This window comes from Egretta garzetta, unplaced genomic scaffold, assembly GCF_000687185.1.
Source record: "Egretta garzetta isolate BGI_Z169 unplaced genomic scaffold, ASM68718v1 scaffold172, whole genome shotgun sequence".
Taxonomy (NCBI): Eukaryota; Metazoa; Chordata; class Aves; order Pelecaniformes; family Ardeidae; genus Egretta; species Egretta garzetta.
This window is the reverse complement of record NW_009258951.1, coordinates 2,023,780-2,051,111: the sequence shown is the minus strand read 5'-3', so window position 1 is coordinate 2,051,111 and position 27,332 is coordinate 2,023,780. Positions and strand designations below refer to the sequence as shown.

At 40.7% G+C, this 27,332-nt stretch overlaps 2 protein-coding genes across 2 annotated transcripts in view; one reads left to right on the top strand and one right to left on the bottom strand.

Moving 5' to 3' along the window:
- MED12L (mediator complex subunit 12L) overlaps nt 1-27,332 on the bottom strand; it is a 143,844-nt gene that overhangs the window by 19,505 nt on the left and 97,007 nt on the right. The window contains exons 16-35 of the mRNA XM_035890039.1: nt 25,159-25,306; nt 24,455-24,573; nt 23,153-23,296; nt 22,437-22,600; nt 21,853-21,984; nt 18,733-18,960; nt 16,013-16,154; nt 15,021-15,141; nt 14,198-14,299; nt 12,484-12,597; nt 9,255-9,454; nt 8,528-8,716; nt 7,607-7,681; nt 7,294-7,484; nt 6,806-6,967; nt 5,318-5,429; nt 4,037-4,126; nt 2,217-2,326; nt 1,574-1,709; nt 916-1,077 (exon numbers count right to left, since the gene is read on the bottom strand). Of these exons, the coding sequence (XP_035745932.1) occupies nt 916-1,077; nt 1,574-1,709; nt 2,217-2,326; nt 4,037-4,126; nt 5,318-5,429; nt 6,806-6,967; nt 7,294-7,484; nt 7,607-7,681; nt 8,528-8,716; nt 9,255-9,454; nt 12,484-12,597; nt 14,198-14,299; nt 15,021-15,141; nt 16,013-16,154; nt 18,733-18,960; nt 21,853-21,984; nt 22,437-22,600; nt 23,153-23,296; nt 24,455-24,573; nt 25,159-25,306 (2,841 nt within the window). The remainder of the gene's footprint in view (nt 1-915; nt 1,078-1,573; nt 1,710-2,216; nt 2,327-4,036; nt 4,127-5,317; nt 5,430-6,805; nt 6,968-7,293; nt 7,485-7,606; nt 7,682-8,527; nt 8,717-9,254; nt 9,455-12,483; nt 12,598-14,197; nt 14,300-15,020; nt 15,142-16,012; nt 16,155-18,732; nt 18,961-21,852; nt 21,985-22,436; nt 22,601-23,152; nt 23,297-24,454; nt 24,574-25,158; nt 25,307-27,332) is intronic.
- The window catches only part of P2RY12 (purinergic receptor P2Y12), an 8,729-nt gene continuing 1,800 nt past the window's right edge, over nt 20,404-27,332 (top strand). Inside the window, exons 1-3 of the mRNA XM_035889998.1 lie at nt 20,404-20,489; nt 21,645-21,911; nt 26,125-26,402. The gene's annotated coding sequence lies outside the window, so the exon portion shown is untranslated. The remainder of the gene's footprint in view (nt 20,490-21,644; nt 21,912-26,124; nt 26,403-27,332) is intronic.

The window sequence follows — 27,332 nt, the reverse complement described above, 5'->3', positions numbered from 1 at the left end:
TCCCAGGTTAAATGAGTTCTCAAATGTAGGATTCTGTTTGAAAAGCAAATACTGTGTAAGAGCTTCTGCTGTTCAACTCCAAGTCAAACATAATTTCCTTTTTGGCAACTTTTGTGGAGTTGGCTCCAGTCAAGACCCTATATTGCAAAATTGAGCAAGCTTATGTCAACACTCATCACATTAGCAGTTACAAATTGACCATGTACTCTGTGGATTTAACAAGGAAAGACATGCAGCAAACATGATGACTGAATTTTAAACAAATCAGAAAGTGAAGGGTTAGCCAAACTCTTGAATTTGCACAAGTGTCATAGAGCTGTTTCCATTAAAGACGCATATATATCTAAAGCTCTGAGACCATCTGCTAGTGTCAGTGAACTGTCAGGGAGGGGAGGATGGAATCACTGTCGGTGCTGTTGCAAGGGTGCTGATGCTGGTGCATGGTCCATGTCACACTAGGCTGCTCGAACCTGTTCAGCTGGAGTTTAACAGCTCCCTGCGTGCCTCTCCCTAAACTCACTGCAGGTTTGACACGCTGCCTGAGAACGTTCACACGGATCCCGCAAACAAAAACTGTGTAAAAATATTTGGAACAGAAATACATTTGATACCAAAAAAAGGTCTGTCATTTGCAACTATTTTTAAAGTTATTATTCTACAAGCCATCATTCCTCACTTTTGGCATCACTGCTCATAGAAAACCTACCTGTTTAAAAGAGACTGCATTGCTGTGGCTGAAGCTTTAGTAACACCTGAGAGTGCATTAGAAACCTAATGTATTACAGCAGAAGTACAATGCTTTTATAATACTGCGTGCAGATGCAGGTACTACACAAGCTGTAGCTGCTTGCTTGAATTTCCTGTGCTTCAAAAACCATCGAAAAATCTGAGATGAAAGCAAACATTTACTCTTGCCTGTTTCTTATCAATGGAGTCAAATCCTGCAATTTTGTTCCCCTTGGTGTCAATCAAGGATCCCATTGGCTCACAAGTAATAATATCACACGTCTGCTTTGGCAACGGGAGCAGCTGGCGAACCTTGTCAATGCTTTCTGACCGCTTGTCTCCCAGCTCTTTCTAGAGAATAAATACATCAATCAATCACACAGAAAGGGTGGGGGGGAAGGAAGAGAAATATTGCACTGCTTTCACTATTAGAAAAGGTCCAGTTTCTGGATGAATCATTTCCTTGTACTTTTACTAAATTTAAACAAGTAGCTTTGCAAGCATTTTTAATTTTCTTTTCTTTTTTTAAGAATGTGAGTTATTTTTTCATCTCTTGTTTAAACAAATTTAGTGTCTCAAACATGAATAAAAGCAACTAAGTGTCTTGCAGGGTCCCTAAATGTAATTTAATATGAAGAAAATACTAGAAGTCTGTCTTCCCGCCCCCATGTTCCTGTATTTTTATTTTCTTCTTATTTTCTTCTTTTTCTTGTTGTTACCACTAGTTGTTTCAGTCTTTCCCCTTTTTCCAAGAGGCCTTCCCAGACACTAAAAATGACAGGATTAAAAGATGAGTACAGAACATAATTCAGAAGAAATGCTTAAAATGACAACACATAATACTTACTTTTAATTTTTTCACTAAGTTCATGTAAGCTCTCTTGTTTTCCTCAGGCCCTCCTTGGGAAGCATTTGACAAGTCCGAGGCAAGTGTCCCATTGATGAGGACACCCAGCATATCGAGCACGGTTGTGAACAATTCGCTGAGAGTAAAGACAAGTATTACCCTGAGGAAATGCCAATTGCCAAGAGATCCAGGGACAGATATTCACGGCAAAGGCCACAGATGCAGTTCTTTAGACAAGTCAGGTTTTTCAGGGCTTTCTGCACACACACACACATCTCAGCTTGCATATGTAAGCCCCAGTGTATACATGCAGGTGGACTGTCAAGATGTACACACAAATCTCACTGTAAACCCCAGCTCAGAGCTACAAGCCGCACAAACTGCTAACAGATAGTCATTAGGAATTACAGGCTCCGACTTAGGAAAGCACTCAGGTACATGCTTGTTAAGGAAGAGTGTAAATAGTGGCTTCAGTGCTTTCCAAAATAGAGGTGCTCCCCAACCAAGAATAGCACTGAGCACATAAGTTGCTTTCAAGCAGTAGTAGGATAATTGTAAGAAAAAATTAACAATAACACACATGCAATCTCAACTTAAAAGCACTAAAGACATGAATTAGGTGGTTTAAATAGCGCAGACGTACTTGTTAGTCTGCATGTCAACAGTTCCTGAAGTGATTATCTGAAGGAGCAGAAGTGCCCAGTCTGTGGTCCACTGGGTACTCCTCTGCACAGTATCAAACATGCCACCTACCTGCAAAATAACATAGCAGACAGCAAGGCTCTGCATGTATCTCAGATGTACACTTCCTTTATCTTATGCATTACTTATTCATAAAACTGCTATCCAGTCCCACAAGTTCTTGCGTACTGAATGCCATCCTGAAGTGCTGACTTAATAACTTTTCCTCCCCACCCCATGCTCCCAGCAAAAAGCTTCTCCTAATAAGGAACTATATGACAGCAAAATATTATTACACTGCTCTTTCAGTTTCATATCTTCACTTTAACGTTTGATGCAACAAACTGAAGTTGGTGAAAAAATTCTCAGAACTGAAAAGGTGTTGAATTAAAACCCTATTGTTATTGCTTTGCTCCCACACCCAAAAATTAGACAATCATGTCCAGAGCAAAAAGAAAAAAACCTAAGAACAATATAGCATTGATTGAAAATGAAAACTGCTAAATGATATATTTCACTCTATGAACAATTTTTCACTAGTTCTACCATTATAGTATGATACTGTAAAATATGCCCTGGCTTCAAGAAGGAGCCATTTTACCAAAAGGCATCCTTCAAAGGACCAAATTGCAACAACACAAGAGTTCTGCCAACCCATGACAAATCGCCTGTCTCCATGGTACTCAGTGGCAGGTGATAGCTGCTTTACTTTCAGTGCAGCCACAGCAATCCCAAAGCTGGTCACAGTGGCTCAAGTCCCCTTAGCCTGAACCAGTGGCAGCATAAGGTTGTGGTTACCCCTCTGGTTGCACAGCCAGATCTAAGCAGCTTCCAAAGAGATGGGAAGAGAACAACGCTGCAGTGTCACTCCTAGCTTGGCGCTCTCTCATTTGGCCTTACATGTGGTCTCCAGACCCCTACTGCACTGTGCTAAACAAACTGCAGTGGCCCTGATGTCTGGTACAGGGGTTTTAAGAGACGGGGGATGTTGGAGAACTTGATGGAAACTTTGTAAGCTGATTAACACATGTATCCAAGTAGCACCGACTGAAATTTCACATTTAAGTTAAATAGCCAAATGTTACATTCCCTGAGACCTGTGAAAGTCTGAACTATACTGACTGCCTAGTTCCATAAAATTCACTGCTTGTTATATGGGAATAAACCACAAGTGGACATTGGCTTTGAATGTCCACAAAAAGATGATACATTTCTGAAGTTCCAGGGGCACTGAAAGGAAGAAAGCAGCACAAAAATAAGGCATGAAAAAGGTATAGGCTGGCCTTCCTATTCATTTTATATGAACAATGGCCAAATGTTAAGGCCAGAAGGCATCAACTGAAACAACAGAGACGGGAAGAGCAGAGACAAACACTAACGGAGCAGAGACCCCTTGTGTCAGGGCAGAGTGGACACTAACAGCCCTTGCTGTCCCTGGCCAGCCCCACCTGGGGCTGCCCCCACCCCTATCCCTGGCCCGGGAGCCCCAAGTCAGAAGCCTCAGCCTGTCCCCATGGCCCTGCTTGGCCATGCTAGGGCTGCGTCTGACCCTGGCTCCCCTCGCTGGGCCTGATCCCAAGCCCTGCTGTGGGCTGATGTCCTGGCATGGCCTCAGCCTGTCTGCATCCCAGTGGAGGTGCTCAGGGCTGGGAGCTGCCAATTCTCAGGGAGCCCCAGTCCCCGCAGTGCCCTGACACAGTGCTGCTTCCTCCCTACCACCTACTCCAGAGTAACTGCTACATCTTTTTATAACATGAGAATAACCACACAAGTTTTTCTTACCAAGTTAAGACGAAGTTGTAGGGCTTCATGCATCATTTGCCTAGCTTTAACATCATCCTGGTACCGTTCTTCTCTCCAGTTACTAAGGATCTAAGAAAAAGCATTTGATTAAGGTTGTGTTTTTCTTGTAAAGGAATGTTCTGCCTTTGAAGTTTAAGTATTTGTGACCATTATCTATAAGGAATCATAAAATATTATTAACCTTTTTATCCTCACGCCTGTTTAAGGCTTAGAGCAGATTAAGCAAACTAACAAGGGAAAAAAATTAATTTGTAAAGAGTTGATAATCTATCAATTGTGTAACTAGATCTTCCTGTTGCAGCAAAAAGAAATAAGCAGCTTCATCATGCATTTATTAAAAACACTGTTTCAAACACCCTATTCAACTGTTCACCACAATTAAGTAAATAGATCTCTTACACTGGATGCAGTTCCCAACAGGAGCTGGTGAGATCTCTGGATGAGAAATGACCAGAACCTTAGGGAACCTGGACCAGCTGCATTTCAGGGGAAAACCCATATAGCAAAAGGAAAGCCCAAGCATCAGTAACACCAGGGGAAAAAAAACCATGAAAGGAATAAATTTAACTAGGATGCGGACCTCCTCATAGCCTGGACCTGAGCTGAGAGGCAATATGAGAAAATAAGGGCCCTACAGGCATGAATTTTCACTGTCACAGTAATTTATAGAAACTAGAGACAGAAAAAGGGAATCATGCACTCACTATACTGGGCACTGTATTTATTCATTTTAAAGACAGTCTTAAGGGGCTATTGCAGTCTATAGCACAAACCAGATGGGAGCAGAATCAGCAGAGGTTGTGAGTAAGCACAAGCAATCCAAAGGAAGAGCTGTAGGCATGGACCAGTTTGGGATTAGCAATACTGTTTTCTAAAATATAAAAAAATCTTAACCTGTACCAGCTGGAGGAGATGAAGGGTTTTCCTAAAGAGGAAAGTTTCAAACTAATAAAAAAATTTTTATGATCATGGTAGAGACTGAGAAGACTGTTCCTCTCCGGACAAACATATTATTTTTCCTGGGAAGAACTGAAATCAGACTCACGTTCATTATATTTCTCTGTAACAATTTTAGAAAAAAAAAGACATATTCACTCTCAAAAAGGAACAAACACCTCCCCATTCTTCCTTCCTTGGACTGTTCCTTTTGGCATACCATTGCACTGTAATTTTCCTGGTTTTACACCATCGTATACACATAAAACTCATGACACACAAAACATCTAACAAAGGGTGCTCATGGTTATGCGCTTGCTTTACCTGATTAACTTGATTCTGCAGTGATGTTAAAAGCCCTTCCCGTTGCTCATCCTGTCCCTTAAGGCAAGTAAGTACCAATGAAAGGAAAGGTTGCTGACTCAAAAGAGACATGCTTTAAGAGAAGCAAACACAGAAGGCAATTAGTAAAGTTATTTTGATACTTCCCATCCTCACTCCCTTCCTTGTTTTGTCTACTTTTTTTCTTCCTGGAAGTGGCATTGCCTGCATCTATGTCTGTTTCTGTTTTAGTAAATTAATGCCTTGCCAGACAAATTAAAAGAACATGCACGTAAGAAGGCAGAGCACTAGCCAGTAAAAATGCACATATTGTGCATGTCATTACTGAGAACCCACCTAGCTCAGGGCATTGAATGACCAAGAATTGCATGGACACTTGAAGGTCTGACTCAGAAACAGAACATGTTATTTTAAGTCTACTTTGATTAACCAGGGATATAATTTTAGAGGAGATTAGGCAGGTGAAGTTTCTAATCCATGTTAGTAGTCTGAAGTGAATCCCACATAAGTTTCCCCTACAAGCACTGATTAGAATGACAGCTGTCTAAATTCCACTAAAATTCTAACACAGGCTTAGTGTAATTAAACTGAGATGCAGCTTTGGCTGGTTGTAGGAGACTTGCCATGCCAATGCAGAGGCTTTCAGATTTTTTTTGGATTTTTTTTTGGCTTAATGTGTATGCATTATAAACATAACATCAAGACAAACCGAAAGAAATATACAAAGGTAAATTGGGAAGTACAACATGTGAAGAAGTCCAAGATGTCAGCATGAGTAACAGCTCATGCAATGACTTTTGCAGTTTTAGGCATATAAGCTCCTTGAAAATGACATGCATCTGTAAACACACTATAAATACATATCCACACATACACGTGTATTTATTACAAGTGTTGATTTCAACAGTTATTTTCATTTGGCATTTAGCTTGACTTCAACAATTTAGGTGACAGCTAGTATAAAGGAATGGCAAAATCCCAAGGTCCCATAAATGGAGCAAAATAGAAAGTCTGCATTTTCAAAAGTCATGTTAAACAGAGATTTTTCAGATTTTAGGGACAACATGGTAGGAACACCTCTTCATTTTCTCCTTAAGCTTAAGTCCCAACAGGAATTAAGTGACATCTCATGTCACATGGGATCTTAATGGCAAGAAATGTGGCCTACTGCCGTAGAAGGGAAGAGACAACAAGCCCTCTGGCTATTCTTTTAAATCTCTAACATTTCCCATCACCAAGCTGCAGAATAGCCACTGGAAGACATAGTACAAAGCTTCCACATTTCTTCCTTTGAAACCAATGATATTTCTTCAAACTAAATGAAACCTGAACCCTGTTTGGGGTTGATAACTTTTTGCTCCACGGAAGTGAACCAGTGAGGTTTTGTGAAGCCCAAATCCAGTCCTCGGTATACTCCTCCTTCAAAAAATACCTTTCAGCTCTGCATACAGGAACTTCCCAAGGTCATACCTTTTTTGTTTCTGTCTATCTCTTTCCTTCTTAGAAGATGACCCCAAATGCTGACCTTTCTCCAGCTCCTCTCCCGCAGCTTTCAAGACCCTACCTTGAACTGAGGTAGGCAGTTTTGCAATCAAGGGAGCCACCAGCCACACTCCTCGCCGCTCAGAGGAACTAGAAGTAGACCAAACTTATTTCAGCCAAAATATCCACGTAGGTTTGCAACCAGTATTAGCTGTTACAAGACTGAACTGTTTTAATAAAGCAGTTGACACAATGCATCTGGAGTAACTACTGTGGACTGAGCAGTCACAATTTCTGGCTTCCAGAAAATTCAAGAATAGCAACTATATTTATTGTTAAACAAAAGTAAATAGAAGTAACCTTCAGGTAACTCATTTCTGTACATTCCTGTTTCAAGTACAAAAAAGTCTAGGCAATCTACACATAAATAAGCATCATGTTGGCTAAAATAATTAAAAAGGTGCTACAAAAAATACCTTAGGAATGTCTTTTTACCATTCTGTCTTGTATTACTTGTGTCAGCATTTCCAACAGAGTTTGGATTGAAGAGGCCTATACCAGAGTTAGAAGAGTTATTGTTTAGATCAGCGGATTGCTGAAACACCTCTATTGTCGCCTTTGCAATATTATCCAACAAGCTGTTCATTTCAGCCACAGACCCAGAACCCTACAGTAAAACATAAGTAAACTAGCACATTCATGGTATGTTTGCTCATGGACTACGTTAAAATTTAACATACTTTTTTGCATTAAATATTTAGATAAGAAAGATTCAAAACAAATACTCACAGGCTCCTTCATGCACTGTTTGATCATTAGTTGCAGCTCCAACCAAGACTGCCGGAGAGTCCACTGATCTAAGTTCTAGGTAAGAATTAACATTATAAATATCAGACCTATTAAAGAATGTACATTAACTTCCATATCTTTGCAGTTAATATCATTACTCAATACTTTCAACCGTGCAACTTTTCTGAATAAAAATCTCACTCTCTGCAAAATCTGAATGTAGTTACACACGAACACAGAAAATGTAATTCACTCTTTCATTGGTAATTAGATTAATCCATGGCATTGCCATCCAAGTGGACATGTTTGTACTTAGCACAAGGCCATCTAGACATGATTAACATAAATGCAGCAGCTGAAGTGATTATTTTACAGGACACTGATCACTGTCCTGGTCCGGATACTGTCAACTTGATTCTTCACAGGTCTACTCAAAGAAAATCCATTTGGTAGTTTAAGAAATGAAGTGTCCCTAATGCAGCTGAATTTGAAGAAATGATCAGTTTAGGACTGTCCGTGAAGACATTTGAGCCTTTTCCATGGAGCAGGAGTGTCTTTCACCACAGTACTGCCACAGAGCCCTACGGAGACAGTAGGCATCTCCACCTAAGCAGCCCTTAAAGCAGCTCCCTTTTCAGTGGCCTCCTAATGACTGACAATGATGAACAGCAATGATGAGCATGCTGCATGCTTGTTTCCTCCATAACTGTGGAATCAGAAGTAAGGAGACACCAGAAGTCACACTATAAAACGTTCACCACAGAGACTGAGGATCTTGAGCACATACAATCTTTAAAGAAGAATCTAATGCTTGATTGCACCAAGAACTGCAAATCAATGTCACTTGGTGGTGCTGCTGAATGACAGGTTAAGAGTCACTGCGTCACAGGTAGTTTTTCCATCTTCTCCCCACTGCATTACCTGAAGTATGCGTTTGATATGCTGCCTCTGAGGGTTGTCACCCTCGGTGCATTCTTTAATACCATGAGGATAACAGATAAGTTGAAGGAGTTTCTGTGCTTGTTTGTTTGAAAGAACAGGATCCAAAATAAGATCTTTGTCTGTGCACAGCCTCTCAGGTTCTTTTAAACAGTGTTCTCCAACCCATTCCTGTAAGTTAATCAGACAACAGATTCACAAGATAGTTTCAAGGTGATATTAACTTTTGGTAAGCTAAACAGAAAAGTGATTTTTCCATACGCAAAACTTGAAGTGAACTATGGTTCATGCAACATGTGAGATTAGAAATGTTTTCTGTCATTCAGTATCACCTGAAAGTATAGGACCATTAAAAGGTTTTCCAAAATTCATTTCTTCTATACTTTGAAAGCAACTTTGCAGTAAAACAAATGCTACTGCAAAAGCACTTTGAGCAGACAGCTGACAGAGTGGTCCCTACAGTCTTCAAAATCCTAGAGGTTCAGGTAAGAAAAACACCTCAATTCTAATAAGACCATAGGGAGATGCTAATAACTAAGTAAAGCATTTCCCCTCCACCAATAACATACTACTCTGTGTATAAATTGTCCAAATCTCAAATATTGAAAATACCTCAACATTCATTTTGCACCAATACATATGTTATGCTTTTCAAATAAAACAACATTGTTTCTCCAAATGAAGACAGAAGAATAGTTCTAGAGATTACCTGCTGGCAAATTGTTCTTAGCACATATCTAGCATACTCGCTTAAACTAGCAGTTTCTATGGAAACAGCTTTTCCGCATGATTTCAAAGTGTGAGCGGACCCCCAGATTTCATCCTCATTGAGTTCATCTAATAAGCCTCTCATATGGAAGTCTTCACTCTTCAAGGAGTTGACATTGTTGCTGCCAATTTCAGCATCACCTGTACAGCAGAAGCACAGAACACAGGGTGAACTTTTACCCAAGTCCCCCCGTCCCCAGACCGCTTACCCACCGAGGGACATCTTCGGAGGCACAGGCCAGCTGAGGACTAAAGCAGGAGTGAGACAGTCACATTCAAAAAGGGCAGCACTAACTGACTTTGAAAATCACCACGTTCAAGGTATTGTCCACTTGTTTCATTTTGCATAGCATCTTTTTTATGGATATTTCAGAAGTAGGAAAAGGCTTATACAAAACAAACACAAATAAAGCCACTACGTGCTTGACAAGAAAACGTCTGTGAGTGTATGGAATTGCTTTGGCAGATAAGGAAGAATTGGGTTACTTGCTCTTCTCAGATGTCCCTTTTCCAAGCCTTCTCTCTTACTTTGATTTATTAACACTCCATATATCAAGAGACAAGTTTTGGGCAGTGGCCCCTTAGTCAACCTTACTATGAACTTCTTGACCAGAAAGACTGATATTCCTGGGAATGGAAAAGGGCAGAGGATGCTGAAGGAGCCTGGCAAACACTGGTGAGCACCTCCTCTCTGCAAGGCACCAGCACAGCTCTATGACCACCATCTACCTGAAACCAACAGGGGCAACTGGAGGAGCAAGGAAAAATACTTTGGACACACACAAAAAAAAAAAAAAAAAAAAAATCAGACCTGTAGCAGTTCAGATTTTACATGTTTACTGGCCTGAAACCTTGGAGGTGGCAGAAGATGAAACTACAGCCTGTAGTAGTGGGGAAAATAGCCCAAACTGCTGCACATACGCTAGGATTTTTTGCTAAAATCTACAACTACCAGCAAAATATTTCAAACTACTACACCCAGTATACTGACAGCCTTTCGGCAACTGTGGCCACATCCCCAGACTACTACACATTTACACAGAGTACTCGAAACGCCACAGCTCACTGGGTCTTTCACACTCAGTTCTCCTGTCACTGTTTCTGTGCTCCTCAGTACTGCATTACCCTGGATGAAAAAAAATGAGGGTTTAGTAGAGTTACTGCTAAGGAAAAAAGCCAACGCCTGTGCCCTCACCACGGTTTGTGCTGCTTTAGAGTTACTCCTAAATAAACAGCATACAATCCTTTTTTTAACAAGACTGAACATCTATTTAACAGTCTATCAAAACCAGATCCCTGACCCCTGTGACAGACCAGCCTGTACCCAGGCAGTACCTCCTGGTGGGTGGCAGGGGTGGCTGTGACCTGACAGCACATGTTTCATCCCTGGCTCCTCAGACAGCTCTGCACAGCCGGCCCAGTAGGCTCACCCAGCAATCAACTACGGCAGACACACTCCTGCCCCAATCTCCTCCGCACAGCCCATTGCAGCATAAGGAATCGACTCCTTAGAGAGGGGAGAGACTGAATAAACAGCAGTGTCACTCACGAGACAGAACAGAAATTATTTTTAAGGAGGCCATTAGCAAAACAGTAAAACATACCCAGAGAAATAAAAGCAGTTGTAATCCCTCTGTTCCCTCAAATCCGGACAAATCCAAAAACCCCCATACCACTGACACAATGGCTGGTAAAGCAGACACATCAAGCTCTGCAGAACCCAAAGCCCGGGAGAAGCTCATAGTGAAGAGCATGTGAAACAGGACAAGAGACGTCTGTGCCCAATGCACATGAACAGACGGCAGTGGCGAACAGCCCATCTGCATCTACACACCCTTCCTGCACTCAAGCATCTTAAGAGCTTGTGAGCACAGCCATGTCAAGCCCAAATCTGTACCCATGAAGGACAAGAGGGAGGAAACTGGCAGGCAAATAATACGATGAAGAGATCGATACCAAGCCATGCATGAAGCTAAAGTCATCCCAGAACTCTTTGATAAAATTTGTGAAGGCATTTAATACACCCTGGAGCAGCTGACTGCAGCACCATCTTTCATTGTGGATAGAGATTTCCACTCACAAACAGAGATTTCCACTCACAAAGCTTCCGCAACAGCTATCATTTGTCTGATGCTTTTCTTCAGCAAATCAAGTATGATTTTTAAATAACTAATGCAGGGTGCCAAGAAGAGACATCTCCAAATATAACATTTTGAGTATAGGAGGAAATGTGCTGCAGTGAAGGCACAAATATACTGTGTGTCCGAATTTTCCTTCGTACCACCGTGCACCAGACCCTATCCAAATCACATCCCTGCACAGAGGTGAAACAAGTGTGCACACTACACACCATTAATGAAGAAAAGAAGCAAATCTCAGCACTATGAATAGCAAGAGAACATAGACAATGGCCATAAAGATATCTCAAACTCACTCGCAAATCCATCAGTCCATCCCAGATAGCTAACATCCTTCCCAATATAGTCACATCATTAAGGATCATGGGGTTTTTAAGACAGTTCTGAGACATTGGTCAACAGAGAATATAATAATGGCACTCCAGCTGGAAGCATACCTCTGTGGCTATGTCCACATCTGGAAGATCTTGCTTGTTTAACTGGACATTTACTTAGCTCCAGAAATACACATCACCATAGGTCACAAGAGCTTTAACTGAACTTAAGCCAAACAAAAGCTCTGAGGCAGTTATTTGTTTGGAAAAATAATGCACTTGTCATTCATGGAGTGTTGCTTAGCAGTGATTCTTTTGCAACTTCCACACTGACAGACACACGTGATTTGTGGTAAAACACAGAAAAAGTGGTAAAAATTATCTGAGACCATATTTCCTCTCTATATTTGAGACGGACTGGCCTGCGTTTGAAATCTACTGGGACTTGGTGGTGGGGGTAGGGATCAAAATGTAAAAAAGTCACATCTGCTTAAAACCTTATCAGCTGGGGCTGACTCACCACAGAAAAATTCTGTCTCTTGACCTGCAAGGGAAATGCTACTCACATGCCATAGAAGCATAGACAGCATCCACATTTTTCTCCTGTCATCAGTCTTTTCCTTTCCCAGGAACATTCCCAGGGAAGTAAAGTAGCACAATCTGTTTTTTACCCGAATGCCAGAACAAGAGCATTAGGCATAACTCTGCATAATCTTACCAAGCATCAAAATTGCTTTTAAGACTGCAAACACAGCTCCCACTTCTATACTGTTGTGAGCAGCAGCCAAGAGGTGACGATCACAAGAAGAACGAATTCCAGGAAATAATTTCTCTGTGGAAAGAAGAGTAAATCTTGTAGAAAGTGGTTGTTATTTACCAACTAAAATTTCCTTTGTACAAAATCCCTTTCTTCTAGAATAGCTATAGAAGTACACTAACTGAATGAAGAACTGAATTTCCTGAAATTGAAACTGAAGACCAACAGGTAAGTCATTAAAATCAACTGGGATACATGGTTATGGGATACATGGTTATGATGTATTAATATCAAAATAAGCTATGATCATTTAAATGGAAAAAGAAGCCTGTCATTTCACGGCATCCATATAAACAGGGAATTTAACCACAATGAGACACTGAAGTGTATTTTTGTTTTGACTTCACAGATTTAGGAAATTACTTCCCTCACCTAGTCTTCATAACAAAAGAGGCAAAATTAATTAATATGAATGCCTGTTGCACAGTTAAGCCTAATTCTGCAGCTCAGAGCAGACTGCAAAGGTTAGTGAGTACTTTTTCTAACTTGAAGGAGAAGATAAACAGACTGAAAGACAGGGAGGGAGAAATGAAGGATGACACTACCACCTTTCTGAGGTGGTTAACTGAGCTGTATGCAAGAAAAATCTGTAACGTGGTCACATTTTGTTTGTTCTGTAGTACTTCCTAGAGTTAAGACATGAGCTTTCCTCCCCATTCAAATCTATTTTTACTTCTAGAGAAGCCTGGGACCATGTAACATATTTCTGTTATTCAGACTGTATTCTTCGCAGCTCTTACTTATTTTGCTTGAATATGCAACAAAAGCTCATTCATTTCTGATCAAAAAAGAAACTAATATTACTTTTAGATGGAAGAATTTGACACCATTTAAGAGCTGAAAAAAGTCTTTTCTTTCAATTTCATTTTCCCATACAAATACTCTTGTCATCAAATTTGCTGAAATACTTTTAAGTCAAAACACAGGTTATTTCCAGTCTGGTTTAATAGTTATGTGCTTGTTCCTTGCCCTTTTCCTTCGTCTTCCGCTCTGTGGCAAACATGCACAGGTCAGACCACAGAGTGTTTACATTTAAAAGGAAAGAGAACTACATTAATATGTTCTGAGAACTAATTTCCTCATGTGTCTTCTGTTGGACTAGATGCTTTATTATACCCCATCACATTTAATTTCAATTTACATGCAAGGCTACCGAACCACATGATGTGTATCCCTATTAGTTTCTGTATTGCTGCGAGATGACCCACTATGGGAGCTGCCACTGCCCCAACAGTCCTCAGTACGAAGGAAGGTGGGGACTGTGGTATGTACCACCATTGCAAACAGCAGCACTGGCACAAAACCAGTATTAATAGGTCCCAGGCTCACATGACTACTTTAATTAAATTCCAAAACAAAATGGGAACTATCAGGACAGAACAGTTCTTCTAAATTAATTCCTCTTTGCTGAAGTGTAGACAGATGCTGTGTTAAAACTTAATTTTCTTTTTCAAGATGTAACATTAACATGGCTGAGTTTTATGTGAAACACAATTTTAAACAGGCTATTATTTCTACTTGTACTATGGATATTTTCACACATGAAATCTGAAGCCATCAAAAACTATCTGGGTTCACTTTCTGAAATGAAAGGACCACACAGCAAGCAACTTACCTGTTCCCTGGGGAAAGAGGCAGACCTGGGGTGTCCTGAAGAGGTGCAGGAGTAGCCGACAGGTCATCCTCGCCCCAGGCTCGGCATCTGGATCTCCACAGGCTACGGAAGATGGGATGTGGACATAAGGCATCTGCTCAGGACCTCACAAGTCCCAGTGGTAGGCCTGGAAACATTCTACCTCACAGCCCCATTTTACATGGGAATATAATCATTTCATCAATAGAAATCAGCATTTATGGCCTTGAGTCATTAAAAAATGGGGAAGAATAGTACGATTTTTGGTAAGCAAGAGACATAATTCACGTCAGGAAAGAATATATGGTTAAAATGGCTTTTGACAGTCAAAGCAGAAATAAGAAACACAAATCGAAGCAGAAAATTAAAAGAAATGTGTCAAGTGTCCAACAAAGAGGACCATAGCTACAGTATTCCAGGGCTGGAGGCAAAGACAATGAGCTCAGAGAGAAAATGCCAACATCAGGCAGACTGATGCCAGAAGGAAATGCACAATCTGAGCAGGTCTGGCAGACATTTGAACACATAGCACAGGGCAGAAAGGAGTCGTGAGCAGAAGTTGAAACTGCACAACAGAAAGGGACAGTGCACTGTCAGCAACTCTGATACCACTTGTCACGTGTGGGTTCTCCGATCTAATGGTGTCGCTCCTTTTGGGAACTGCAGGGACGTACACGCTGCAATGCACCATAGGTGGCGCTCCGTACAAGATGCAGTTCAGAACACACTACTTATTCAATCAATGGAGATTTCTAAAGAAGTATTAAGTTTTTCATTTTAAGTTTTTCTCTTGGTATTTTCTTACCAGCTGCAAGAAGAGAAGGCAGTGCAACATGCTGAACTACATCTTCCAGAGAAAAGCACTGCCGGGCGATCAATATAGCAATGAAAGTGGCCAAGGAATCGTGGAATGACAGGTCACTCACCTTGAAGGAAAAACATTGCAAAGCTTCACATAACAGTGCACATACCACCACCACAATTATTAAGGAATTAACGAGAAGAATAAACAGTAAAAAGTTTACACATAAGCATCTGTCTCAACATTTTAATGCATTCCCCAACACTTCATGGCAAATACTAATAGCTCTTAACTTAATTTTAACAAACACCTATTTCAAATACCACAAATTAATTCTGAAATAAAAAACATCAGTCTTATAAAAACCAGAGAAAATTTTATCATTCTATAAAACCAGATAATATCAGTACTTATTCCTTAGCTTCAGAACAAGAACATGTCCCCAATGTACATAGCTTCAATCTGTTCCTAAAGTCATATGTAATCAAACTATAGATAAATATGTGGAATCAGATATTGAATAACAAAATCAGCAGGATTACGGTGACTAAACAGGACTATGGTAACTTACACCAGCTGAGTAAGGAACAGCGAAGTGTACCACCCCTTCTACAGTCTAAGAGCCAGCACAAAAACAGGGTCTTGAAAATAGAGAGAGTTATTTGCATATCCATCAGCATTTTAGAAAAAGCATACAGACATGCCTGCTCCTTTCAAAGAGTACCTCTGATATTCCGTATCATTCCGTAATAAAGAAAAAAAACCAAACCTACAAAGAGAAAACTCTAAGCACTGCCCAAATTCTACATTAACACTGAAGATGTAGGAAAGAATAAAAATCAATCAGGAATCTCATTAAAAGCCTTGAAAACTCAAATGGATACAAGAACTAAATTTGTGCTCAGCATTTTGTATTGAACGGAAACGTTACTATACTTCCAAGCACACCCTAAGGAAATAGACTTAACAGGTACTTCAGAAGATATTGAACTTACATCCACACTGCAGAGAAGATCATTGAAACCCCAGACATGATTTGAAGAGCAGCAAAGAGCTTTTACGACCCCTAACCACTCTGAGCTAAGCACCGTGCAGCATGCCGTCAGCTCTGCGCAAAGGTTTGCTATGTCATTAATCCTAGGAAAGAAGAGAAAAACTAATACAGACGCAAGATATTTTGTAAACAATGAATATTTAGGTCAAAGCAGATCAGTGCTTGGCAGAAGAGCTGGTGTTTCCTTACTTAAGGTGGGGGTTTATGTCCAAATGTGATTTATGCCGTTGTACATCTAACGCAGTGTTACCCAGCTGTGGAGAACTGAAGCATCTGGAAAAAACTCAGTATGCGACTTGGACCCCAAAACTTGCATCCATTCAATCTACAGTAGCACAAGGCCTTTATTCTGTGTAAAACCCTACTTTTGTACCACCCGTGTTCGTATCAGCTTCCCTACCTGTGCTGAGCTGGCCAGGAAGAGGGATGGAACACCCAAACCCCTGCTGCCTGCAGCCCACCATGACAGATGACCTGCCCCTCTCTACAGGGACACACTCTGGCCTTTCCTCAGTGCCGCCGCATGAACAGTAGCTCCACCCTCATGCAAAAATGCCACGGGAAAGCGGTGTGTGTGGTGAACAACTCCCCAGCCCCCAGGTCACCAGTGACTTCTCACTGCAGGAGCCCTCCCTCCCTGTGCCAAGCTAGCACTACTGTTTAGGAGGGAGGAGAGTCACAAAAGCGATTGGCATTAATGAATTTTACTTCATAGATGGCATACTGTGTAATGTGTGATTCGGTGTATGATTCAGAGTTATGTAACATTTAAAAAAAAAACAGAGCAGAGTTGACTCATCCCAGTGCAAGTTATTTTTTCTCTGTTCCACAGTGAAACTCGTTTGGCCACATTTAGATGTTCCCCTTTGTTGCTCTTACAAAATCGCTTCCTCTCAGCTGCTCTGCTCTGCCAAGGATGCCCCACATTTCACAGAATGGTTTGGGTTGGAAGGGACATTTAAACGTCATCTAATTCAACCCCCTGCCATGGGCAGGGACACCTTCCACTTGATCAGGTTGCTCTGAGCCCTGTCCAACCTGACCTTGAACACTTCTAGGGACAGGGCATCTACAACTTCCCTGGGCAACCTGTTCCAGCGTCTCACAACTCTCATTGTAAAACATGTCTTTCTTATGTCCAAGTTAAATCTGCCCTCTGCCAGTTTGAAACTGTTGCCCCTTGTCCTGTCACTACAGGCCTTGGTAAAAAGTCTCTCTCCATCTTTCTCATAAGTCCCCTTTATATATTGAAAGGCCACAAGAAGGTCTCCCCCAAATCCTTCTCTTCTCCAGACAGAATAACCCCAACTCTCAGCTTTCTTCACAGGAGAGGTGTTCCAGCCCTCTGACCGTTTTTGTGACCTCCTCTGGACATTTCAGAGATGACTGGGGACAGAGAGAAGGACACAGGAATTGCACACACTTTGGGCAGGAGTCAATCAGAAAAGTAAAGGAAAAATAAAAATCCACAATTTCCTTGAGTTTTGTGATCTGTCAGCAACCTTAAAAGACACTGTCAGCTACTGCTGCATCTAGGCCTCACTATCAAAACCAAGAATTTCTTAATAAAAATTGGAACAGAATTGGAACAGAACACCAAGTTCTGGTGGTTTTGACTGTGTAAGAGGAATAAAGGAGCTGGGGGCAGAGGTAAAGGCTAGATCAAAAATAATCAGTGTCCGTCAGTGTCCATTTAACCCTGCATCACAGACTCTGCAGAATGGAAAACCAGGGTAAAACAGTTTCAACACTGCAGCACTACATTTGCACAAGAAGGCAGAGTTCACGTGTTTACACACTGGAAGGAGGAAGCAACGGAGAGAAGAACATGTGAATTACTAATGAAAACATACTGTCAGAGTAAAACCCTGACGCTGATGTCAAGCTGTTTTACTGGCAAGGCTTCTTCACTACACTTCTTATCAGTACCTTAAGATCATCTAAAAAGATCTAACATAGACTTAAGACCCAAGAAGTGTCATGCTGGATCAGACCAAAGCTCCACCTGACTGTGCAGGAGCCAGCTCCTGCTGGTGTCAGAAGACAACCACAGTAAGACAGTGCTGGACAACCTGTTGAAGTGCAGATCTCAGCCCTAACTCTAATCACTGGAGATAGACTTGAACTGTGCACCATGAGGTCCAAGCTATTCTTAAAATATAACTGACGGCTGTTGCAGCTCTAGTAGCTTCTATCTGATACAACTCTTGATACTTTGTAAAAAATATTTTTGGAAAAAATCTATATATTACCTATAATGACGAATTCCATAATTAATAAATTGCACATGTAATAAATTAAACACTGATTGCATCAGAAGAAGGAAATGACCTAATGCAGAACCTTCTCTCATTTACAGGCTTCTAAGGACGAAAGATTGTGCTGAGCTGTTCTGTCTGAAACTGCACAACTGCTGATACAAAAAGCTTACTGTCTGTCTTAGAGTGAGTTCTTTCTACTTGTTACTCCCTTCTATTAGATTATGGAGATGGATTTAATGAAATAACTCAGAAAAAAATTACTCAATACATTTTCAGCAACCAGAAAGAGCAATGAATGAAAACAATTGCAAAAAAGACACAAAACAAAAAGGCGAAAGGAAACCTCATATATACCATGTAAAACTCCATCCAGTTCCGACTCCAGCATGGTTTGCCTTACCTTCCTGCATCTTGGTGCCCCATGCACACATTCATTAGTGCATTGCAGACAAAGCTGTAGCGGTTGGCTGCATTATCGCTCAGGATCTTGCCCAGCATTGAGTAGTTAATACTGTGAGCAGAAGGATTCTCAAGAAAATCTAGCATGAACTCTGGGTCCCAGAGTAAATTGGAATTTGAAGGCTGAACGTTGCTGTATATCGTTTGCTTCACCTTAGAACAGGCACTACTGAAGACCAAAAAAAAAAAAAAGAGAGAGTTGCCAAAAAGCATACTTTGCAGAGATACTGTTGAACATACCATGTGGGATTAGAAAATCCTAGTTTGGTTACCTTTCTGCACACACTTTCAAACTTATTTTTGATAAGGAGCATCTACCAGAAAATAAGGCTGATACATCAATTTCATTCAAGTTTTCCTGCAAATAAAGTCTCAAGTTTCCAAATTGCTTCTATGACATTTCTGTAACTGAAATTGTGAGCAGCTGGATAAGGACCACACATTCAGTCCTCACTAGCAATAACTTTCTGGAGCATCAGATGCCTCTCCATGAACGATAACAGTGCTTCATAATACTACTCCCCCTCTTTATGTGTTATGGCACAGTGAACTGCAGTCGTGGTAAGCAGAATTAATTAAGGAAAATTGAGAAAAATTATCTAAATTAAAAACTCTACGTTTGGTAATAATGTGACATAACAGACAACTTTGTGAAAGATGAAATCAGTAAACAGGGAAAAGATACTTAAAGGTCATATTTTAACATTAACAATTATGACAAAAGGTTGAGAAATGTTCCAGGCTAGGAATACCTGCATGTTAATTGGCTTTCTTCAGGGGAAAGAGATGTTAGTGAAGAATGCAAATTTCACACACAAAATGTTCCAAGGAGCATTTGTCTCAAGCATTGGGTTTTATACCACAGCTGGAAACAATATCCATACGGACAAACTTCACTACTTATCCCAGCTGGGAAGACTTCCTCATTACTGGAAAAAAAAAAAAAAATCTACTAATTGAAATTAACTCCAAATACATGAAACCTTTGGAATTTTTTAGAACTCCACTGGCCCCAGCATGAAAAGACAGAGGAAGCACTGTGCTGCCTGTAAGGCATTTGTGACCTGAGGAAGGAGCATGATGTGCGCAGCAGTGCCTGGACTCAGGGTTGGAGGGGACCCCTGGGGACACCCTGTTACTGCACAGCCTCTGTACACCAGCTGCTGCTGGTAGGGATGCTCCAGGGCAGGAGCAAGAGATCATTAGCAGGATAATTAATCTCCAAGAAGGATAAGGCCTGATGTTAACCCTTTGCTCTAATAGCCAGTGTAACAGCAAAGAAAGAAAACCAACCAGTGGAAAACAAATACCCCATACCTCAAACATCAGGCACTATTTAAATGGACTCTCATGTACCAGCATCCTGGGCACATATACGACCCTGATACTTTGTCATCACAGCATTTACCTACACTTACGCCATGGGTCACAAAGAAGGGTCCAAAACCCAAACAATACAATACTGAGTATGTGAGCAAAGCAGCCTCTGAAACTGTACTTGCACAAGAAGTAAAGCTGGGGGAGTGGTCAGAAGATTAAAGAAGGGAAGGAATGATTTAAAATAGGAAGTTTAGTGAACGCAACTAAATATACCAAGCACACTAAACCAAAATATGCAGCTCACTCAGTAAAACCCAGTCATGAGAAATACTGCAGATGATAGTAGAAGCCATTTCGAAGCACTGCAATATAAGGAAGGTAAGTCTCTAAATTTCAACATTTATTAACTGTACTTCATTGTCACTTCAAACTGACTTACAGAGAAACAGCTTGACTTACAGCATGCTAAAAAGGAGCTAAAAAAGTTGCTGTGTACAGACAACTGGTCTTGGTTTTGTTTCAACTGTAGCAAGAAAACCAAGAAGAAAACAAGTGTGGCACTATTATAACCTATACACAAATGTTTAAAAAATGCATATATAAATTTTATTTCTAGTTTTCAGAGAATTTCTATCTCCACTCGTCTGAAAAAAGGGCTTCAAATCAAATGCTGTATAGGGCATATTTAATACATGATTTAATACCTTAACTATCTCTGTGTTACTAGATGATGTTTTGATTTACTATTGTAGGTTAGTATTAATAAAAATAGATTTTATTGTGTTACTGAACTTTTGGTTTTAAGTCAAAAAATGAACATACAGTTAAGACACTTCTGTAGTTCTTCTGTATTTTGTATTTCTTTTTCCTAGTGTTTCTCATATTAATGGTACTGTTCCCACGTATTTGTAAACCTATTAAAATATTAATACTGAGAACTCTTTTCCTGCTCCCTATGAAACGAAACCACAAATCCGAAATGCGCAAACCAAAACTAGGTATATAAACTAGGAGGGGAAACAGTAACTGAAGTGGTTTGTAACTCTCACAAGATGTATATTTGCATATGAAAGGTATCCACTCCCCCTTTAAAAAGTAAGAGGCAAAAATACAGCATATGAGTACCTAAAACATTTTTTTTAATTTAAAAATCAAGGAACTGAACATTCGAGCATAAAACTTCACAAACTCAAACATGTTTGTGCCTCTTCCCACATCAAAGAAAATATAATAGAATATTACAGCTGCGTCAGCTAAGATTTTATTTTCCATCCAACATTGTATGTATTACAGCCAATTTGCTAATGCATTATAGAAACCGAATCAGTCACATCACAGTCTGTGACAGCAAAGGTGTGTGGGGAGGGGTCCGATGCTGCGCAGCGCAGCTGCCTCGGCAGCCGGCCTGATGCTGTTGGTCCCCGCTTCTCTCACCCCAGGCCTGCTCGCTGCCTGCGAGCACTGCTTGCTGCAGCAACCCACTAAGCTAGCCACAGCGCTGCAAGGAGGGCTCAAACCTCTGCTCCTCCACAGCAGGTACTGGCACAGCGCGAGGACTTCACAGGCTCAGGACAATGCACTGTGCTGCCACGCTGGCACGGGCAAGAGAATTGCTTCAGTGAAGGTAAAGCAGCAAAGGCAACAGCGTATTTTCCAGGGAAGGCAAACTAAACTGAAACCAAGGCAGTCTGCATCAGTCTACAGTCTAGGGAGTGGTGCAAAAAATCCCATTACCACCCACCTGAAGAGGTCTCCAAACTTGCTTCTCAGGTGACTACAGGACACGTACAGATCATAGAGGTAAGCTAAAATACACCTTTCTGGGGAGGAACACTCTGAGGGATTAACGACGTGCTTTACCACCCCGCACAACCTGCAAAAGTAAAACCATTCTGAGTTTGTTCCAAGCACCTTACAAAGGTGTATCGTATTGTTACATATCATATAAACCCCACCATTAGCTGGGCAACGTGATGACAGACCTTGCATCTACCAGCTGACAGGGCTCATGTGAAGTTTGGTGTCACCTGTATGCTTGCCTGGCGCCAGGCAGGACACAGAGGCACTCAGGGAGCTCAGGGCAGAATGCGGTGAATGGGTAGGAAATCAAGATACACGACTCCCCCCTTTTCCCAAGTTACAAAGCGTGCAGGTCCCACCAGCACCCAGCAGTGGGGAGCAGGCTGCAGATGTGAGCCACCTGAGCTCACTTACAGCCTTCCAATAGCAGTACAATAGTTGGTCTCACTACCTTAACCTAAACACATTTTTTGCTTAAGAGGGAACACCAAAGATAAATTTTGGGAAATTGTAGTTGCCACAAACCCTTCAAAGACTTGTGCGGTTTGCTCCGAGTTGAGGATGAGGCAGGCGTGGTAGCGCCGCAGAACGGCGACGATGCAGACGCACAGCCCTGTTGTGTAGCTTCCTGCCAGGCTGGATGACTTCAGCAGCAGCTCTGCCTCCACAACGCTCAGCTCGTTCAGCAGCTGAAAACACATACGCAAAAATAATGAACTGAAAATTAACTTCTAAGTTAAACATGTAAAATAGGTACAAAAAATAGATTAAGGAAAAACTATGGCAAACAAAATGAAATTTCTTAATGACTACAAAACAACGGAAAGAGGGAGCAAAATAAACTTTTAAAGCATAAAAAACATCCCTCAAAACTACTCTTCAGAAATACATGGAATTTACGGCACCCAGATGCTTTACTGTGTAATATAATGGTTCAGTCTGAAACAGTGAAGCACAAAGTATTTTAGGATGGGCTAAGATAATCCAGAATTTTATTAATTTTGAAGTTTTTAAAAATAACACATATCTATTGGTTCTCCGTCACTGTCAAAGCAAGACAGAAGTGGAAACATCTGGCACTGTTTCAGAGGTCAGGAAACTGAAACAGATAAAAGTGTATGGCAGCAAATCAGGGGAATTTGCAGTCCAGGTCTTGGGTTCTTTTAAGGTTTTACAGAAGCTGTATCACAGCTTTATTTGACATAACCTCCCAAAAAAAAAAAAAAAAAAAGAATGTTTACTTGTATTGCAAAGTCTATAAGTCCATTGATATTCAGTGCTGGCTCCATGAGATCAAAGATGAGCTGTATATGGTGAGCCAAGGGAAGATGATACGACGTTCCTGAGGCAAAACTAGTTATCTGTTCGAGAACGTTACTGGAGATCTATGAAAATAAATGTTGAAAAGTCATATGATGACTGAGGGCTTCTCAGACACACTAGCACTCCAAAAATCCTATTTTATAAATGGCAATAGCAAGTGACAACATTTTGCAGATAAAAGCGCTAACAACTCATGCATGAGTATATCTATTACTCTACTATCCTGCGAGTCAGTCATAACGCTGTTTTTATTTTCAAAATTGACAACACAGAAAATGCTGTTCCGCTGCTTTACAGCTGAGTCAAACTGTTCTTAACATCTACAATACTGATTTTTATTCTGTTGGGTAATTTGCTTTAAAGAGGAAGCAAAATCATGTTTCTTTTCATCTTACTGTATTGGGATTTTTTTTAATGGTTTTCAGATAATTAATAACATGTTATCCTGAAAACAAAACATGTAATAAATTCACTCAAAGGACCAGATCTAAAGATGTCTTATAAATTAAGTACCAAACTTAGTAACTCTTTAACTTTGTTTCTTATGTTGGCCTCTGGTTATTAAAATGTACATAAAAACAGTAACACCTGACAATGTGATAAAATCCTATGCCATTTGCACACTTAAAAGTCCTAATATTAGCCAGGAAAACTAGGCTTGTCATTTAAAACAGATTATTTATGTTTTCCAGTCAGCCACTGATACAGCTTTTTAACAGTAAAGGTTGACTATAAATTCTAATATCCAGAAAAGAACAAAACGTGTTATCCAGCAGCTTCTCAGAGACATACTCAGTTTGTTGCACAAAACCACAGAGGAGTTCACTGTCCTTCATAAACACAGATACAGTAACACATCTTGTACATATGCAACTATCTAATTTACCAATGAGCCCTAAACAATCCTGTTAATGGAAATTTATGTAAAATCTTTTCCAAATTTTTCATTAAAAATCATGACATCTATAATAACCCAGAAAGCTTCTTGCAAAACAAACAACATTCCCCCTCCCCCAAACAAACCAACCAAACACCCAAATATCTACTGAAGCAGGTATTTTAGAATACCAAGGCAGCATTTCTTCTCTTGCCTTTGAAGAAGCAGTGCACTGAAAATTCTTGGTACATACAAAACACTTTTAAAAAAATCTAGATTTGCTTCCTATTTGATATCTCTAGAGCAGAAAGCAAAAGGCTACAATTTTATACAAGGAAAGTACCTGAGATGTCACCTGATGTTGATCAAAATAGGACAGTTGCTGTAGTTTTGTGAATACAGTCTCTAGTGTCGGAAATGCTTCTTGTTTGGTCTTCCTGGCTTTTTGCCCTTCATCCCCAACTTAACAGACAAAAAATTATTTTGGTCATTTTATATTTAATGGAGCGCTAGTAGTTTTGCATTATTACTGATTTAAAAGACAATAAAAATCTTAATAAGCTTTACACATGACTACATAAAACCCTACTTGCCTCAGTTTTCCATTATATTTGGGACAAATATATGCCACAGCATATAACAGTATCAAAGCTGCTTTGAGGTTATTCCAACACAAAAAGGTGACACCCAAGAAAAACTGAAAAACAGTCATACAGTTTTACTAGGAGTGTAAGGAATACATATCACTCACTGGCCAGTATCTCATATTCCAGGCTTTAGCCTAATGCAAGTGTTTACAGCCAAGTCGTTACAACAGAAAATAGGGATTCCTAACCACAGTGGCCCTCTGCTGTCCTGGGGCAGCCGTAAGGCAGGCCAGCAGATTGCACTTGGTGCTGTGGGACTCTGGTCGGTACTTCACCCAGTGAAGGGGAGGAAAGCCAAATTACGTGATGAACATGCATGGCTCCAGACAATGTGCTGAGAACCTCACAGCTCCCCTGATCTTTGATACAGGCTACCATAGAGTAGCATTAAAGCATTTACCACCCATTTCAGTAGTACTCTTCTTATTCAGAATTTTGAGGATGTCTTTGGTAATTTTCTTCAGCTGATGCCTTGCTTCATCACGCTCCTTACCAACGCCATAAAGGAGAATCATGCGCTGGTTACACTCATGACTTGAAGACTCATCCTGAAAAGACGAGATAGGAGTGAAGTCTCTTTTCTTTTTTCTGTCATCACCTGCAGAAACCTGACCCGAGTAGCCCAGACTGCAATAAACAATAACTAACTCTGTCACAAAAAGTACCTCCTGTGGTTATCAGCGTGGAAGAAACAGTGCCAAATGGAATCACTAGAGAGTAGGGTAAAAATACAGAGTGAAAAATGTATTCTGATACTATGAATTCTGTATGTGTCTGTAAGGGCAGAGTCAGATGACTCACATGGATGACCCTCCTACCTGTCCCCTGGATTGATATTCAGTAGCAGATTAGTAAATAGAAGACAGATGTCTAGAAATATTTCTCTGATTATGTACAAGCCCATTGAAAAAAAGATGCAGCCCAACTCCTAAAATTATATTTTGCACATCCTAAAGAAATTGAAATAATATAGTTTACTTAAATTGTAACTGGCTATATTTAGTCTTTTAATAAAATGTATCGTACAATGTTGATACGCTGTATATAACTTAAAAAATTAGAGCACTGCTCTGCAAGTCATATAAGGTATAAATATTTTGTTCAGTAATATACTTACCTTCTCCAAACTAACCAATCACTACTTCTTTCAACCACTTAAAAGTTTTTATGAAATAAGGCCATGTACAAAAATAACACTGAAGAACCACAAGACAAAAAGGTAGTAGACGGGAGCGCAACTCTATGCTCAGAAAAGTTGCAGTCTTACAAAATACATACTCTCTTAAAAATAGTGACTGTTAGTAGGTCAAAAGCAGGAAGTAAACCTCTATTTATTTTAAAAATACTATTTCTCTCTCTCTTCTAGAAGAAACAAAAGCAGAAGCACTGAGACCGTCACCTGGAATTTGCTGCTGTCTCTGGCTAAGAAACCAGTTCAAAGCAGAGGAAGGTCTAAGTCTTAGAACTGGGATGCACAGCTGCTCCTCCAGCCTCTGCTTGGTCCGTGGGATTTACACATGAACACTCCTGCCTGCTCATGTGGTGAAGAGCCAGAGGAATTGCGAACGACCCTCTGTCAGCAACACTAGCTTCCCATTGCAGGAAATACCCAAGCGTTTCATCGCTTCTCAACAGTGCACAACGGTAATCTTCTCTTTGGTTTTTGGGTGGAGGGGAAGGTGTCTGATATTACATGCTTAGGCAATAGTTATTTCATTAGGATTAGACTTGGCAGCTGAATCCATTATGTGCTTCAAAGCATAAGCCAATTTATTTCTATCTTATAGATAGAAATAAAACTTTGCAGCTCTGTAAGCAAGATGTCAGGGTTCTGACACCTGCACAGGCGCTCACTGCAGAGCTCGGGAGGGTGCAACTCCTGCGCAACTCCTGCGTGTTGGCTCGAGTCAGTGGAGTTTTAAATTTATTTGCAACACAGCACCAGTAAGGTGACTGATTTAGGAAAATGACAGGTTAAACTGTCAATCTAGCAGTAAAGGTATACATAAATTACATAAATAAAGCTACAAATTACTTCAGACTTTGCTGGCAAATGTGTAACAACTGAAGTAAACGGACACCGTTAGATGTCCAAGTGCTGATACGTAGGGTTGAAGAGCAGATACTCCTCTCTTACTTTCTCCCCCTTGGAAGCAACAAACTTTGCGGGGTGCCACACCCACCCTTTGAGTACCCGGGTGAAATGGTGTCAGCCTGCAAGCAGCTCTTCCCAGGGTCTGAGCAGGGGCAGGGAGGGCAACACAGAGACCAGCTTCAAGGCCAAGCAAAAGCAAGGCTGAAGTAACACCACTGGGAGAGACAGACGGACAGCCAAGCAAAAATAAAATAAAAAGGGGCATTTGATTCCTCTTACTTCAGGCTGACACTGTTAAATCTGCAGTCAAAATGAATTTAAATGCTATTCCTTTCCACACTGAGAAAGATGCAGAAAGGGATGGTTCTCCCTCCTCCTTGGTAGGAGAGAGGCAGTTTGGGCAGACATGTGCCAGATGAGCCAAATCTCAGCCCGTGCGGCACAACGGCCTCGCCACCAGCAGTGTGCCGCCACAGCCC